The 13,270-nt window shown below is 52.3% G+C and overlaps 1 protein-coding gene across 2 annotated transcripts in view; it reads right to left on the reverse strand.

Moving 5' to 3' along the window:
- Positions 1–13,270, reverse strand: part of zfp91 (ZFP91 zinc finger protein, atypical E3 ubiquitin ligase) — a 75,603-nt gene that overhangs the window by 36,725 nt on the left and 25,608 nt on the right. The window contains exons 5-8 of one of the 2 annotated variants that reach the window (XM_073036277.1): positions 13,184–13,258; positions 12,849–12,923; positions 9,780–9,830; positions 2,215–2,293 (exon numbers count right to left, since the gene is read on the reverse strand). In XM_073036277.1, the coding sequence (XP_072892378.1) occupies positions 2,215–2,293; positions 9,780–9,830; positions 12,849–12,923; positions 13,184–13,258 (280 nt within the window). Of the gene's footprint in view, positions 1–2,214; positions 2,294–9,779; positions 9,831–12,848; positions 12,924–13,162; positions 13,259–13,270 lie in introns of both variants that reach the window. The other variant, XM_073036276.1, reaches the window with a different exon arrangement.

The raw sequence follows: 13,270 nt of genomic DNA on the forward strand, positions 1-13,270 counted from the left end.
CAACCATCAGGAAGGAGGTACAGGAGCATCAGGACCCACACCACCAGGTTCAGGAACAGTTATTACCCCTCTAACATCAGGAAGGAGGTACAGGAGCCTCAGGACTCACACCACCAGGTTCAGGAACAGTTATTACCCCTCAACCATCAGGAAGGATGTACAGGAGCCTCAGGGCTCACACCACCAGGTTCAGGGACAGTTATTACCCCTCAACCATCAGGAAGGAGGTACAGGAGCCTCAGGACTCACACCACCAGGTTCAGGAACAGTTATTACCCCTCAACCATCGGGAAGGAGATACAGGAGCCTCAGGACCCACACCACCAGGTTCAGGAACAGTTATTACCCCTCTAACATCAGGAAGGAGGGTACAGGAGCCTCAGGACCCACACCACCAGGTTCAGGAACAGTTATTACCCCTCTAACATCAGGAAGGAGGGTACAGGAGCCTCAGGGCTCACACCACCAGGTTCAGGAACAGTTATTACCCCTCAACCATCAGGGAGGAGGTACAGGAGCCTCAGGGCCCACACCACCAGGTTCAGGGAGTTATTACCCCTTAACCATCAGGGAAGAGGTACAGGAGCCTCAGGACCCATACCACCAGGTTCAGGGACAGTTATTACCTCTCAACCATCAGGAAGGAGTTACAGGAGCCTCAGGACCCACAGCACCAGGTTCAGGAACAGATATTACCCCTCAAACATCAGGAAGGAGGTACAGGAGCCTCAGGACCCACAGCACCAGGTTCAGGGACAGTTATTACCCCTCTAACATCAGGAAGGAAGTACAGGAGCCTCAGGACTCACACTACCAGGGTCAGGAACAGTTACTACCCCTCTAACATCAGGAAGGAGGTACAGGAGCCTCAGGACTCACACCACCAGGTTCAGGGACAGTTATTACCTCTCAACCATCAGGAAGGAGGAACAGGAGCCTCAGGACTCACACTACCAGGGTCAGGAACAGTTACTACCCCTCTAACATCAGGAAGGAGGTACAGGAGCCTCAGGACTCACACCACCAGGTTCAGGGACAGTTATTACCCCTTAACCATCAGGAAGGAGGAACAGGAGCCTCAGGACTCACACTACCAGGTTCAGGAACAGTTATTACCCCTGAACCAAGACGCTCTTGACCCAGAGGGGAAAACGTCTCTCAACTTCACTTGCCCCCACAACCTATGGACTCGCATTCAAGGACCCCTCATCTCAGGTTCTCAATATCTATTGCTTGTCTATTATTATAATTTCTTCCTTTTAGTATTTGCAGAGTTTGTTGTCCCTAGTTGGGCTACCTTTGATTGATTCTGTTATAGTTATTATTCTACTTTCTTCAGGGGCCACAATTGAGAGCATCCTGACTGGCTGCATCACTGCCTGGTACGGGAACTGTACTTCCCTCAATCGCAGGACTCTGCAGAGAGTGGTGCGGACAGCCCAGCGCATCTGTAGATGTGAACTTCCCACTATTCAGGACATTTACAGTGACAGGTGTGTAAAAAGGGCCCGAAGGATCATTGGGGACCCGAGTCACCCCAACCACAAACTGTTCCAGCTGCTACCATCCGGGAAACGGTACCACAGCATAAAAGCCAGGACCAACAGGCTCCGGGACAGCTTCTTCCACCAGGCCATCAGACTAATTAACTGACGCTGATCTGGGTATATTTCTATGTTACGTCGACTGTTCTATTCATTCTAAGTTACTATGATTGCACATTTAGACGGAAGAAGAAAGCCCTTAAGTCCACGTGGAGTCATTAATGGCATTGTTTTTTTAAAAGAGGCTTTCTTGTTTTTACAAGGCCAAGTTCCTAGCTCGACGCTGGACACAGCACGGACGGAGAGCACGCGAGGGAGCCGGCTGGATTCGAACTCGGGAGCCTTCGCTCCGAAGTCCTGCGCTCATGCCAGCCAGCCACATTCAGACGGAGGCGTTAACATAAAGATCTTCACTCCTCGTGTATGTGAAGGATGGAAGAAATAAATTCATTCATTCACTCTGTAGACCTATCGAGTATGCCCGCAGGACGATGAATCTCGGGGCTTTCATGCACTGTGAAAGCAAATTTGCTTTAAACTTTGGAAGTCCTCCGTCGATGTTCTGAAAGTTCGGCATCTCACGCTCATCAGAATTCCCCATCCGACCGAGAACCGCCTCCCCGCGCCGCAGGAAAAGAGGACGGACCACTGGATCACGGTGTGCACTGACCTGCAGGTACCTTGGATTCGCGAGGATAGTTCCACAGCCCTCCATCTCACACCGGACGTACTGGATCGGAGGCTTCTTGCTGAGGGAGAGGAAGAGGCGATCAGGTCAGCGTTACGGCGCGCGCCCCGGCACAGTGAGACCTCCCCCCGGGGGTGACGGCGGGCGCGGACCCTTTCGGTGGTGGGGGGGGACGGGGACGCTGTCGCTTGGCGTGAGATGGGGCACCAAACCCTTCAGGATGTCCGTCTCTGACACCAACAACCCCCCTCCCCCAAAGAGTGGACCCCATCCGAACTCCTTAAAAATGTTGGGGCTGAACTCACATCCAACGCCTCCACCGGTAGCTCAATCCTCCCCTCTCGAGTGAAGTTGCCCTTCAGATTCCTCTCCAATAATTCACCTTTTCTCCTGTAACCCTTGACCTCCAGTTCCAGTCCCACCCAACCTCAGTGGGGGGGAGAAAAACCTGCCTGCGTTTACTCGATCAATACCAGTCATAACCCTGTATCCCTTTCTGCGTATCACTCTCCTGCGCTCCAGGGAATAAAGCTAAAGTCTGTCTCGAGCCCTATTGGCCCATCAGGCCGGTGTTTACGCCGGTTTCCGTGGCGTGAAGCGACTGAGAGTACGAGACCCCCTCACGGATAGGACGCCAGTCTATCGCGAGGTTAACCCCCAGCGTTTTCCCGGTGCCCGTTTTCAGCCGGGTGGACCGGAGCGATGTGCGGTTAACTGCCTCGCTGAAGGACACAACACGCCGCCTCGACTGGGGCTCGAACTCACCACCTTCAGATCGCCAGTCCGGCGCCTTAACCACTGGGCCACGCTCCAGGGAGTAAAGTCCTCACCTATTCAAACTTTCCCTCTCACTCGGTCCCGACACACACACACAAGTGTCTTGACACGTGTGAGTGATGACAGACCCGATTCTGATACGGGTCTCTGTTGTGTTGGCGCGTGGCCTAGCGGATAAGGCGTCAGGTCTAGTGATCTGAAGGTCTCTGGTTCGAGCCTTGGCTGAGGCTGCGCGTTGTGTCCTTGAGCAAGGCACTTAACCACACGTCGCTCTGTGACGACACCGGTGCCAAGCTGTATGGGTCCTAATGCCCTTCCCTCGGACAACATCGGCTTGGGCAAGTGCCGGTCTCCCGTACAACCCTGCCCAGGCCTGCGCCCTGGAAAAACCTTCCAAGGCGCAAATGCATGGTCTCTCTCGAGACTAACAGATGCCTATTATTGTGGACTGAGAGTGGGGAGGGAGGGGAAGCACGGTTGGGAAAGTGGGGGGGAGGGAGTAGGAAGCACCAGGGAGACCAATTCTTGGGGGTCTCAGTGTGTCTGCAACCATCACCCCCCCCCACCCCAGCCCTCAGCACTCCTCCTCCGTCCCCTGTCCCACACTGCTCCCGCTGTGCTCCACACTCGCCACTCCCAACATCCTTCACCCCCGCTGGATTCACAGACTCCCTCTCCCCGCTCCACAAGTGCAAGTACTGCGCAGAAGTCTCAGGCACCTGAGCTATATAGACACCCCTCCCCTTGGAAGTCTTCGTGTTTTACGCACTGAATCACAGGGGGCTTAATTTGGCATTTTTTTAAAAAATACTGATCAACAGGAAAAGGGCTCTTCCACGTTGAGGTGAAAACAGATCTCTACAAACTGACCTAAATTAATTATAAATGCGGCATCCGTTAGTCTCGCGAGACCATGGATCTGTGCCTGTATTTTCTCCAGAGCGCAGGCCTGGGCAAGGCTGTGCGGGAGACCGGCAGTTGCCCGTGCAGCGAGTCTCCCCTCTCCAAGCCACCGATGTTGCCCAAGGGAAGGGCAAGGGCCGATACAGCTTGGCACCGGTGACGTCGCTGGAGTCGCCAGCACGAGGTTGACTCCAGCTCCGGATTTGTCCTCGGGGTTCACTCCCGAAGCCTTTCCCATGAGTGGGTGCGGCCGCAAGGCAGGAAATCGTTTTCCCTCTCCTAGGCGGACTGCCTTCCCAGGCTGACGAGCTCCATCTACCCGAATTACAAATATACAACACAAACCAGCTGATTGCACGAGCTTTCACCCCCTTCAATGCGACACACCAGATCACTGGGGCTGCCAATTGTCTTTAGAAGTCACATAGTTAGTTAAACGGAGACCCGTCTGCAGTCAAGGCGTTTCAATGGACGATAGTGAGAATACACCTGTATCGGGAAGGTCCGACTGCTGGTGAGTCAGTACCCTGGCAAAAAACTACACCGTGAAGCCAAAAGAACACTCCAAGCAACTCTGAGAAAAGGTTATTGGAAAGCACAAGTCAGGGGATGGATACAAGGAAATTTCCAAGTCACTGAATATCCCTTGGAGTACAGTTAAGTCAATCATCAAGAAATGGAAAGAATATGGCACAGATGTACATCTGCCCAGAGCAGGCCGTCCTCGAAAACTGAGTGACCGTGCAAGAAGGGGACTGGTGAGGGAGGCCACTGAGAGACCTACGGCAACTCCGGAGGAGTTACAAGCTTGAGTGGGTGAGATGAGAGAGACTGCAAATATACAACTCTTGCCCGGGTGCTTCACCAGTCGCAGCTTTACGGGAGAGCGGCAAAGAGAAAGTCACTGTTTAAAAATAAAACTCACATGAAATATTGACTAGAGTTTGCCAGAAGGCGTGTGGGAGACTCTGAGGTCAGCTGGAAGAAGATTCTAGAGTCTGACGAAACTGAACTCGGGGTTTTTGGCCATCAGACTAATCACTATGCCTGGTGTAAGCCGGACACGGCACACCGTCAAGAACACGCCATCCCGACAGTGAAGAACGGCGGTGGCTGAGTCGTGCTGAGGGGATGCTTCACTCCAGCAGGCCCCGGAAGGCTTGTGAAGGTAGCGGGTAAAATGAACGCAGCAAAAGACAGAGAAATCCTGGAGGAAAACCTGATGCAGACTGCAAGAGAACTGCGACGTGGGAGACGATTTGTTTACCAGCAAGACAACCACCCCAAAGCATGAAGCCAAAGCTACACAGGAATGGGTGTGACGCGTGGCCCAGTGGTTAAGGCACCGGACTGGTGATCTGAAGGTTGTGAGTTCGAACCCCAGCCGAGGGAGTGTGTTGAGCGAGGCACTTAACCGCACATTGCTCCAGTCCAGCCAGCTGAAAATGGGTACCGGCAAAATGCTGGGGGTTAAATGCTGGGCGATAGACTGGTGTCCTATCTGGGGGGGGGATTCTCGTACTCTCAGTGGCTTCACGCCACGGAAACTGGCCTAAGCACCAACCTGATGAGCCGATAAGGCTCTGGACAGACTTTAACTAACACAGGAACGGCTTAAAATCAAAGTTAACGTGGGGTGGAGTGGCCAAGACCTCAATCCAAATTGAGAATTTGTGGCTGAACTTGAAAAGGGCTGTTCACTCATGATCCCCATCCAATCTGACATAGCCTGAGCAATTTCGTAAAAGAATGGGGAAAAATTTCAGTGTCCAGATGTGCAAAGTTGATGGAGACCTATCCACACAGACTCAAGGCTGTAACTGCTGCCAAAGGTGCATCTACTAAATACTGACTTGAAGGGGGTGTGTAATTATGCAATCAATTATTCTTTGCTTAAGAGCCGCAATAAATTCAGACCCATCTGTAGAAATTTCTTCTGTTGATCAGTGTCAAAAAAGGCAAACTAAAATCCATGCAACAGGCAGCACAAAAATGCTGGAGGAGCTCAGCAGGCCAGGCAGCATCAGCGGGAGAAAGCACAGTCGGGCCTGGCCTGCTGAGTTCAGCCAGCATTTTGTGCGTGCGTCTCGCTCGGATAGCCAGCGTCTGCAGATTTTCTCTGGTTTGTGAAATTAAATCCACTGTAGTTCATTGTCGTACAACAATAAAACATGAAAACTTCCGGGGTGGGGGTGAGGGGGGAATACTTTTTAATAGGCATCGTATGTGCCTAAGAGTTTTACACGGTACTGTAGGTACTAAAATTGAACACAGAATGTCTATTCCAGCCTTGCCAACATCTTGTACAGCTTCAGCCTAACGTACCAACTCCTACACTCAAATGCCCTGTTTCGTGAAGGCCAACGTGGCCAAAAGATCCACAGTTTTCAGAATCAGAATCATTACCACTGGCACTTGCCGTGAAATTTGTTAACTTGGCAGCAGCAGTTCAATGCGATACATGATATAGAATAACTAAATCAATTAAAGTATTGAATAGATTAGAGATCACAAAAAAAAGAGATAACATGTATTAAAAAAGTGAGGGAATGTCCAAGGATTCACTGTCCATTTGGGAATCTGATGGCAGAGGGGAAGAAGCTGTTCCTGAATCGCTGAGTGTGTGCCTTTAGGCTTCTGTACCTCCTGCCTGATGGTAACAGTGAGAAAAGGGCATGCCCTGGGTACTGGGGGTCCTTAATAATGGACGCTGCCTTTCTGAGACACCGCTCCCTGAAGATGTATAGGGTAATTTGTAGGCTTATGAATTTAAGGAGGAGGGGTTGCAGAGTCTTATAGCCATGGGGAGAAGGGATCTCCTGTGGCATTCAGTGTGCACCTCGGCAGAATCAGCCTGCTACGAAGGGTGCTCCTCTATTCGTCAGTTATCTCCTGACTGTAAGAAGGGTTTCGCAGGGCATGCGAAGGTGCTTTTCCCGGGATGCTGCCTGCATTGGAGGGTGTGTCCTGTGAGGATAGGCTGAGCGGACGAGGGCTTTTCCCTCGGGAGCGAAGGAGGATGAGAAGGTGACTTGATAGAGGCCTGGATCGGGTGATCCTCAGGGAGCGGAGGTGCTGTCGCGCTTGCCTGGGCCGGGACGTAAAAGGGAACGAAATCCAGTAATTGTTACTCCAGATCCGATACAGCACCGAAAGGACACATAATAATTAAACACCAAATAAAAAGGGTAGGGGTTTATAAACCTCAGAATCAGGTTTATTATCACCGGCATGTGAGGTGAAATTTGTTAACTTAGCAGCAGCAGTAGTTCAATGCAATACATAATCTAGCAGAGAGAGAACAATAATAAATAAAAAAACAGAATATTAAATAAACGAGTAAATCAATTTAGTATTGTTATACCAGCCCCCTCCTTCCGGAGAATCGCAAGATCGCTATTAATTCGGGTCTTGGACCCAGGAAATGAGAGACAATGCAATGGATCTGACCATTGTTCTTAGAGACACCTGTGTGAATTGTGACTCTATACTACATGCCAGCTATCAGGGACATGGACACCCTCGGGCAATGTGGGGTGGGGATTGTATCACCCTACCTTGATTGACATCTACAACTCTGCAAGTCAAGATAAAAAGGGGACTGCAGGAGGCAGTACCCCAGCGACGCACCAGAAGGAGACACCATCGCTCATCGCTCCCGTGAGGACGGGAAGCCGTTCGGGAGCCACGTGTGATTCGGTTCCCCTATCTTGGGGAACGAGTGGCTGATAACACCAAAAAGGACTTCCAACTGACAACAGGGAACCCACGTTCCCGATTCAACGATTTGAGTCCAAAAGGCTGGCAAGTTTATTTTCTCTCTCCAACACGTGAGACCCCAGCGGTCCCCAAAAGGCTAAAAGCCTGCATGAACTCCAGAGACTTTGATATTTCCATCGGACAATATTTTTACCCCTAGACAAACGATAGAGCTACTTCTTATCGTTGATTATTACTATACCCGCGCTTTAGATTGAGTATTGACGACGTATGTTATCTGAATGTTTGTATTAACCTTACTTTTGTGCCCCTTTATAAATAAAAACGTTTAAAAATAGTACCATCAGATTTCAGCGGACCTCTCTATCTTTGCTGGTAAGTGACCCAGTTATGGGGTTCATAACAGTATATTGAATAGATTTTTAAAAAATGTGCAGACACAGAAATACTGTATATTAAAAAACTGAGGTTGTATCCAAAGCTTCAATGTCCATTTAGGAATCGGATGGCAGAGGGGAAGAAGCTGTTCCTGAATCGCTGAGTGTGTGCCTTCAGGCTTCTGTACCTCCTGCCTGATGGTAACAGTGAGAAAAGGACATGTCCTGGGTGCTGGGGGTCCTTAATAACGGACGCTGCCTTTCTGAGACACCGCTCCCTGAAGATGTCCTGGGTACTTTGTGGGCTAGTACCCGGGATGGAGCCAACTAAATTTACAACTGGAGAAATGGGCTGAAAAATGGCAGATGGCGGTTAATACAGACAAGAGCGAGGTATTGCACTTTGGAAGGACAAACCAAGGTAGAACATGCAAGGTAAATGGTAGGGCACTGAGGAGTGCAGTAGAACAGAGGGATCCGGGAATACAGATACAAAATTCCCCAAAAGTGGCGTCACAGGTAGATAGGGTTGTAAAGAGAGCTTTTGGTACATTGGCCTTTATAAATCAAAGTATTGAGTATTAGTGTTGGAATGTTCATTTTCTTTCTTTTTCTTTTCTCTTTTTTTTGTTTTAGTTTAGTTAGTGGTTTTTTCCCCCTTTATCAAATAAAATTTCCAATCTTTCTTTTTATGATTGCTATGAGGAGTTGTAGTTTTTTTTGACTGTATTGTACATATAACAGCGTAACATTTTACCTATCTGATTTTGACAATATATACTTTGGTTTTTTTTTTACTGCTGTTTATATGTCTTATATTATCTGTTTGCTAAACTCCTCCTCCGATTTGTATATCCTTTATTTGAAAATCAATAAAAAGATTGAAAAATGAAATTAAATATAAGAGTTGGAATGTTATGGTGAGGTTGTATAAGGCATTGGTGAGGCTGAATTTGGAGCATTGTGTGCAGCTTTGGTCACCAAATTACAGGAAGGATATTAATAAGGTTGAAAGAGTGCAGAGAAGGTTTACAAGGATGTTACCGGGACTTGAGAAACTGAGTTACAGAGAAAGGTTGAATAGGTTAGGACTTTATTCCCTGGAGCATAGGAGAATGAGGGGTGATTTGATAGAGGTGTATAAAATTATGATGGGTATAGACAGAGTGAATGCAAGCAGGCTTTTTCCACTGAGGCCAGGGGAGAAAAAAAAACAGAGGACATGGGTTAAGGGTGAAGGGGGAAAAGTTTAAAGGGAACATTGTGGGGGAGGCTTCTTCACGCAGAGAGTGGTGGGAGTGTGGAATGAGCTGCCAGATGAAGTGGTAAATGCGGGCTCACTTTTAACATTTAAGAAAAACTTGGACGGGTACATGGATGAGAGGTGTATGGAGGATATGGTCCAGGTGCAGGTCAGTGGGACTGGGCAGAAAAATGGTTTGGCACAGCCAAGAAGGGCCGAAAGGCCTGTTTCTCTGCTGTAATGTTCTATGGTTCTAACCCTGTGCAGCTTTTTTCCGTCCTCTGCAGTAGCAAACCCGCCCCCCCCCCCACCCCCACCTTCAGTTACGATTTCTGGCTCCACTTCCACTCCCTCAGCAGCCGGTTCTGCACTCCCAGCCCGCTCCACGTGGAGAAGCCCAACCCTGTTGGGCCCAGGTGGGGAGTGAAACCTGCCCACGGCACTAAAGCAGACTCAGACGCAGAGGGGGCACACACCGACCGGAGGGACGACTATCCTGGGAGGGGCGAGCCGATCGCAGCACCTACCGCTTCTTGGGGGGCCGGGGACCTCTGTCTTCTTTGGGTCTTTGCAGCCTCCTGCGAGACAGGGAGAGACAGGGGGAGGGAGGGAGAGAGAGGGAGAGAGAGAGAGAAATGAGACGGCCAGTGAGGTACGGCATTCACAGAACCACACACCCCACCACTCCCCACCCTGCCGGGGCAATGGAACTGGTGGTCTGGCCTTACGTCCGTAAACACTCGCTGTTAAACGACGTCCCGTATCTCCCACCGAGGGAAGAGATCCTCATTCTCTCGACACAGGCAGATGCCCCCAGACACACGCGGTCACCCATACACAGACACTCTCCCAGACTTACAGGCAGACACACACACACACGCACGCACGGTCATCCATACACAGACACTCCAACACTCAACGTACACACACACACACACACACAGACACTCTCCCAGACTTACAGGCAGACACACACACACACACTCCAGAACTCACATACAGACCCACACACACTCCCAGACAGACACACACACACACACTAACCCACAGTCACAGGTAGACAAACGCACACAAACCCACACTCACAGGCAGACAAACGCACACAAACCCACACACACACAGACAGGCAGACACACACACACACACACCCCAAAGTCTGGTAGTCCCGTTTGCCGTTAAACCCCGTTTCCCTTCTCCCTCCCACAAAGACCAAGCTCCCCAGTCTCCGCTCCTTACGGACACACAGGACACAGGATGAGGCGAGACCCAAGAGGCAACTTTTTCCAAACTCCGAGGGCACTGGCCACGAGGAACGAGCCGCCAGCCAAGTCCGAGACTTGGAAGGCCCCTGCACGCCGTGAGGGCCCGCTGGCCTTCAGTTGGGGCACCGAGCGCAGGCGCTGGGACGTGACACTGCCGGTACGGTGCACGGTCCGTCACTGGGGAGTGTGTAACGGGAAGGGGGACCCCAGGGCAGTCACGGGTGGACACGGCGCTGAGGGTGCTCGGCACGCAGCCCGCTGTCTGTCAGGGGGTCGAGGACAGGAATCGGGGCATCAATTACTGTGGTGTATTGAAATGCCGGGCCAGATAGTGCGTCGCACCCAGAGGCGACTCTTACGCGGCTCTGTGCAGCTCCAGGCTTAAAGAAAAGACGGGTTCTTTAAGCTTTCTGTGCTTCGTGGCTGCCTGCGAGGAGCCGGACCTCCAGGTTGTAAAGTTGACGCGGGACAACTGCTGATAAACGTACTTCAAACCGTGACTTCTACCGTGGCAGCAGGGGGCTTAATGGGACGGGGGGGGGGGGGGGAGTCCAGGGGTGCAAGGAGTGGGGTCAGAGGCAGACGGGGGCGGCGGAGGGGGATTTTCGGCACGCTGCCCATCATCGGTCAGGGTAGGAGTCGGGATCTTACTCTGCAGGCAACTGAGGCTTCTGCCGTGAATAGGACGGTGCAGGCGGAGGAGTTAGGGCGCGTCGGATCAGTCGGGGCACCGACCGAGCACGGACGCTGGGGGCCTGACGTCGCGGTGCTTCCAATTATAAAATCGGTGGTTGTGTGGGGAGGGTAGACAGCCATGATAGTTCACACGGGTACGTGAGGCTTAAGAAGGTCGGAGGGCTGCGGGCAACCCGAGGTAACTTCTAAAGTAAGTCCGCAGCTCCCTCCAACCCCTGGGCCGGCTGCACTCGGGCTGAACGGCCTCGGCCTTCGTGGCTGCGGACCCACACTTGGTGGGCACTCCGAGGATTATCTGTCAGCACCGTTTGCGCTTCCCCCCCCACACACTGGGTGTCTGCTGATCCCTGCTGTGCGTGGGGGTTCGTTCCGCGGATCCCGTTACGCCTCTGCGTCTCGCGGCTGCCTGCAAGAAGGTGAAACTCCAGGCTGCGTGCTTGTAAGACCGTGAGGGGAAGAGACAAGGAGGATTGTCAGTCTTCCCTCCCCCACCCATTGGTCACTGTCATCATCATGCGCCGTGTCATACGACATCATCATTGCGTGCCTGATCGCAGTCTTTGACCGCAATTATTCCTGGCAGATTTTCCTGCGTCGTCGTGTTCTTGTGGGCAGCGTTTTCACAAGACGGGTGACTCCTCCCCCCCCACCGGCCATCTGCCTACACCCTTCAGCGTTCGAAAGGCTTCAATAAGATCCCCCCCCCCATCCTTCTGAATTCCAGCGAGTACAGACCCAGAGCGATCGAACGTTCCTCGTAATGACAACCCTTTCATTCCCGGAATCGTCCTTGTGAACCTCCTGTGGCCCCTCTCCAATGCCGGCACATCTTTTCCCAGACGAGGGGCCCAAAACTGTTCACGATACTCAAGGCGAGGCCTCACCAGTGCCTCATAGAGACAGAAGGCCTAATTCTACTGTGTCTTATGGTCCGATACTCTTCAGAGACTGTCTGCCTGGCATAATGCCGTGCGACCATCCACCACCTGCTCCCTCTGCTTCAAGGGACCCTGATCGGGGAGTGGGGGGGGGGCGGCGGGAGGCTAAGTAGGCGATACTCCCGGCTCGAGGGTGACCTGCAGGCCAGCGGAGGGGAGAAGCGCCCTACACCGCCTTTGGTGGAGACGCATCCCCTTCCTGCCGCCCACGAGCAGGGGTCTAAAGCTAGAACCACTGCTTTTAAAGCAAGAGCGAAAAGAATTAAAGAGGCAATTTAAACCCTCTCCCCTCCCACCCCCACCGTGCGCACACACACACACACACACACACAAAGGATGCTGAATACATGGATCGAGCAGGTCTAGGCTGCACTCAGTGTATTACATACAGTTTTGGTCACTCTGTGATAGGAAAGGTGCCGTCAAGCTGGAAAGAGTGTGGAGCTGTACGAGGGAGTTGCTAATAACGAGCTCTCGGGAGAGGTCGGGCAAGGTAGGTTGTGATTCCTTGGCGGGAAGGAGACTGAGGGTGACCCTCGGTGGGCAAAAATCACGAGAGGCACAGATTCGGTGGTTGGCCACAGCCTTTTGTTTGTTCACGGGTTAGGGAGTCTAACACGAGCGTCGGTGATGGCTGTCGAGAGGTGGAAACTGGGGAGGGGGTGGGAGCCGGACTGAGGCGTGAAAGTGCTCCCCCTACCTCTTCGGAGGCTCCATCTGCTCGACGGTCTCCAGCTTCTCCTTCCGCGCTTTCCGTCTCTGCTTCCCGCGTTCCCTGGGGATTGCAGCAAACAACAGGGGAATCCAGGGCCAGCGGCAGGGGAGGGAGAGTGCAGCGAGAGGAGAGCGAGGAGGAGGCCGGCGGGACCGGGTGGGGAGGAAGAACCGGGAGGAGGAGGAGGAGGAGGAGGGGACCGGCGGGGAGAAGAGGCGGGCGACCGGTTAAGGGGTCAGGGGTGTCTGGGATGGTGCTGTGGGGTTCGGGGGGACCCGGGAACCCTCCCGTCCCGTTACCTGTGCGGCGACGGTTCGTACATTTCATCTTTGGGATCGTCGCGGAACGGAATGTCGTCCTCATCGTCGGATTCACCAAGATCCTCGGGACCCTCACTGCAGGAGGCG

Source organism: Hemitrygon akajei, unplaced genomic scaffold (assembly GCF_048418815.1).
Source record: "Hemitrygon akajei unplaced genomic scaffold, sHemAka1.3 Scf000055, whole genome shotgun sequence".
Taxonomy (NCBI): domain Eukaryota; kingdom Metazoa; phylum Chordata; class Chondrichthyes; order Myliobatiformes; family Dasyatidae; genus Hemitrygon; species Hemitrygon akajei.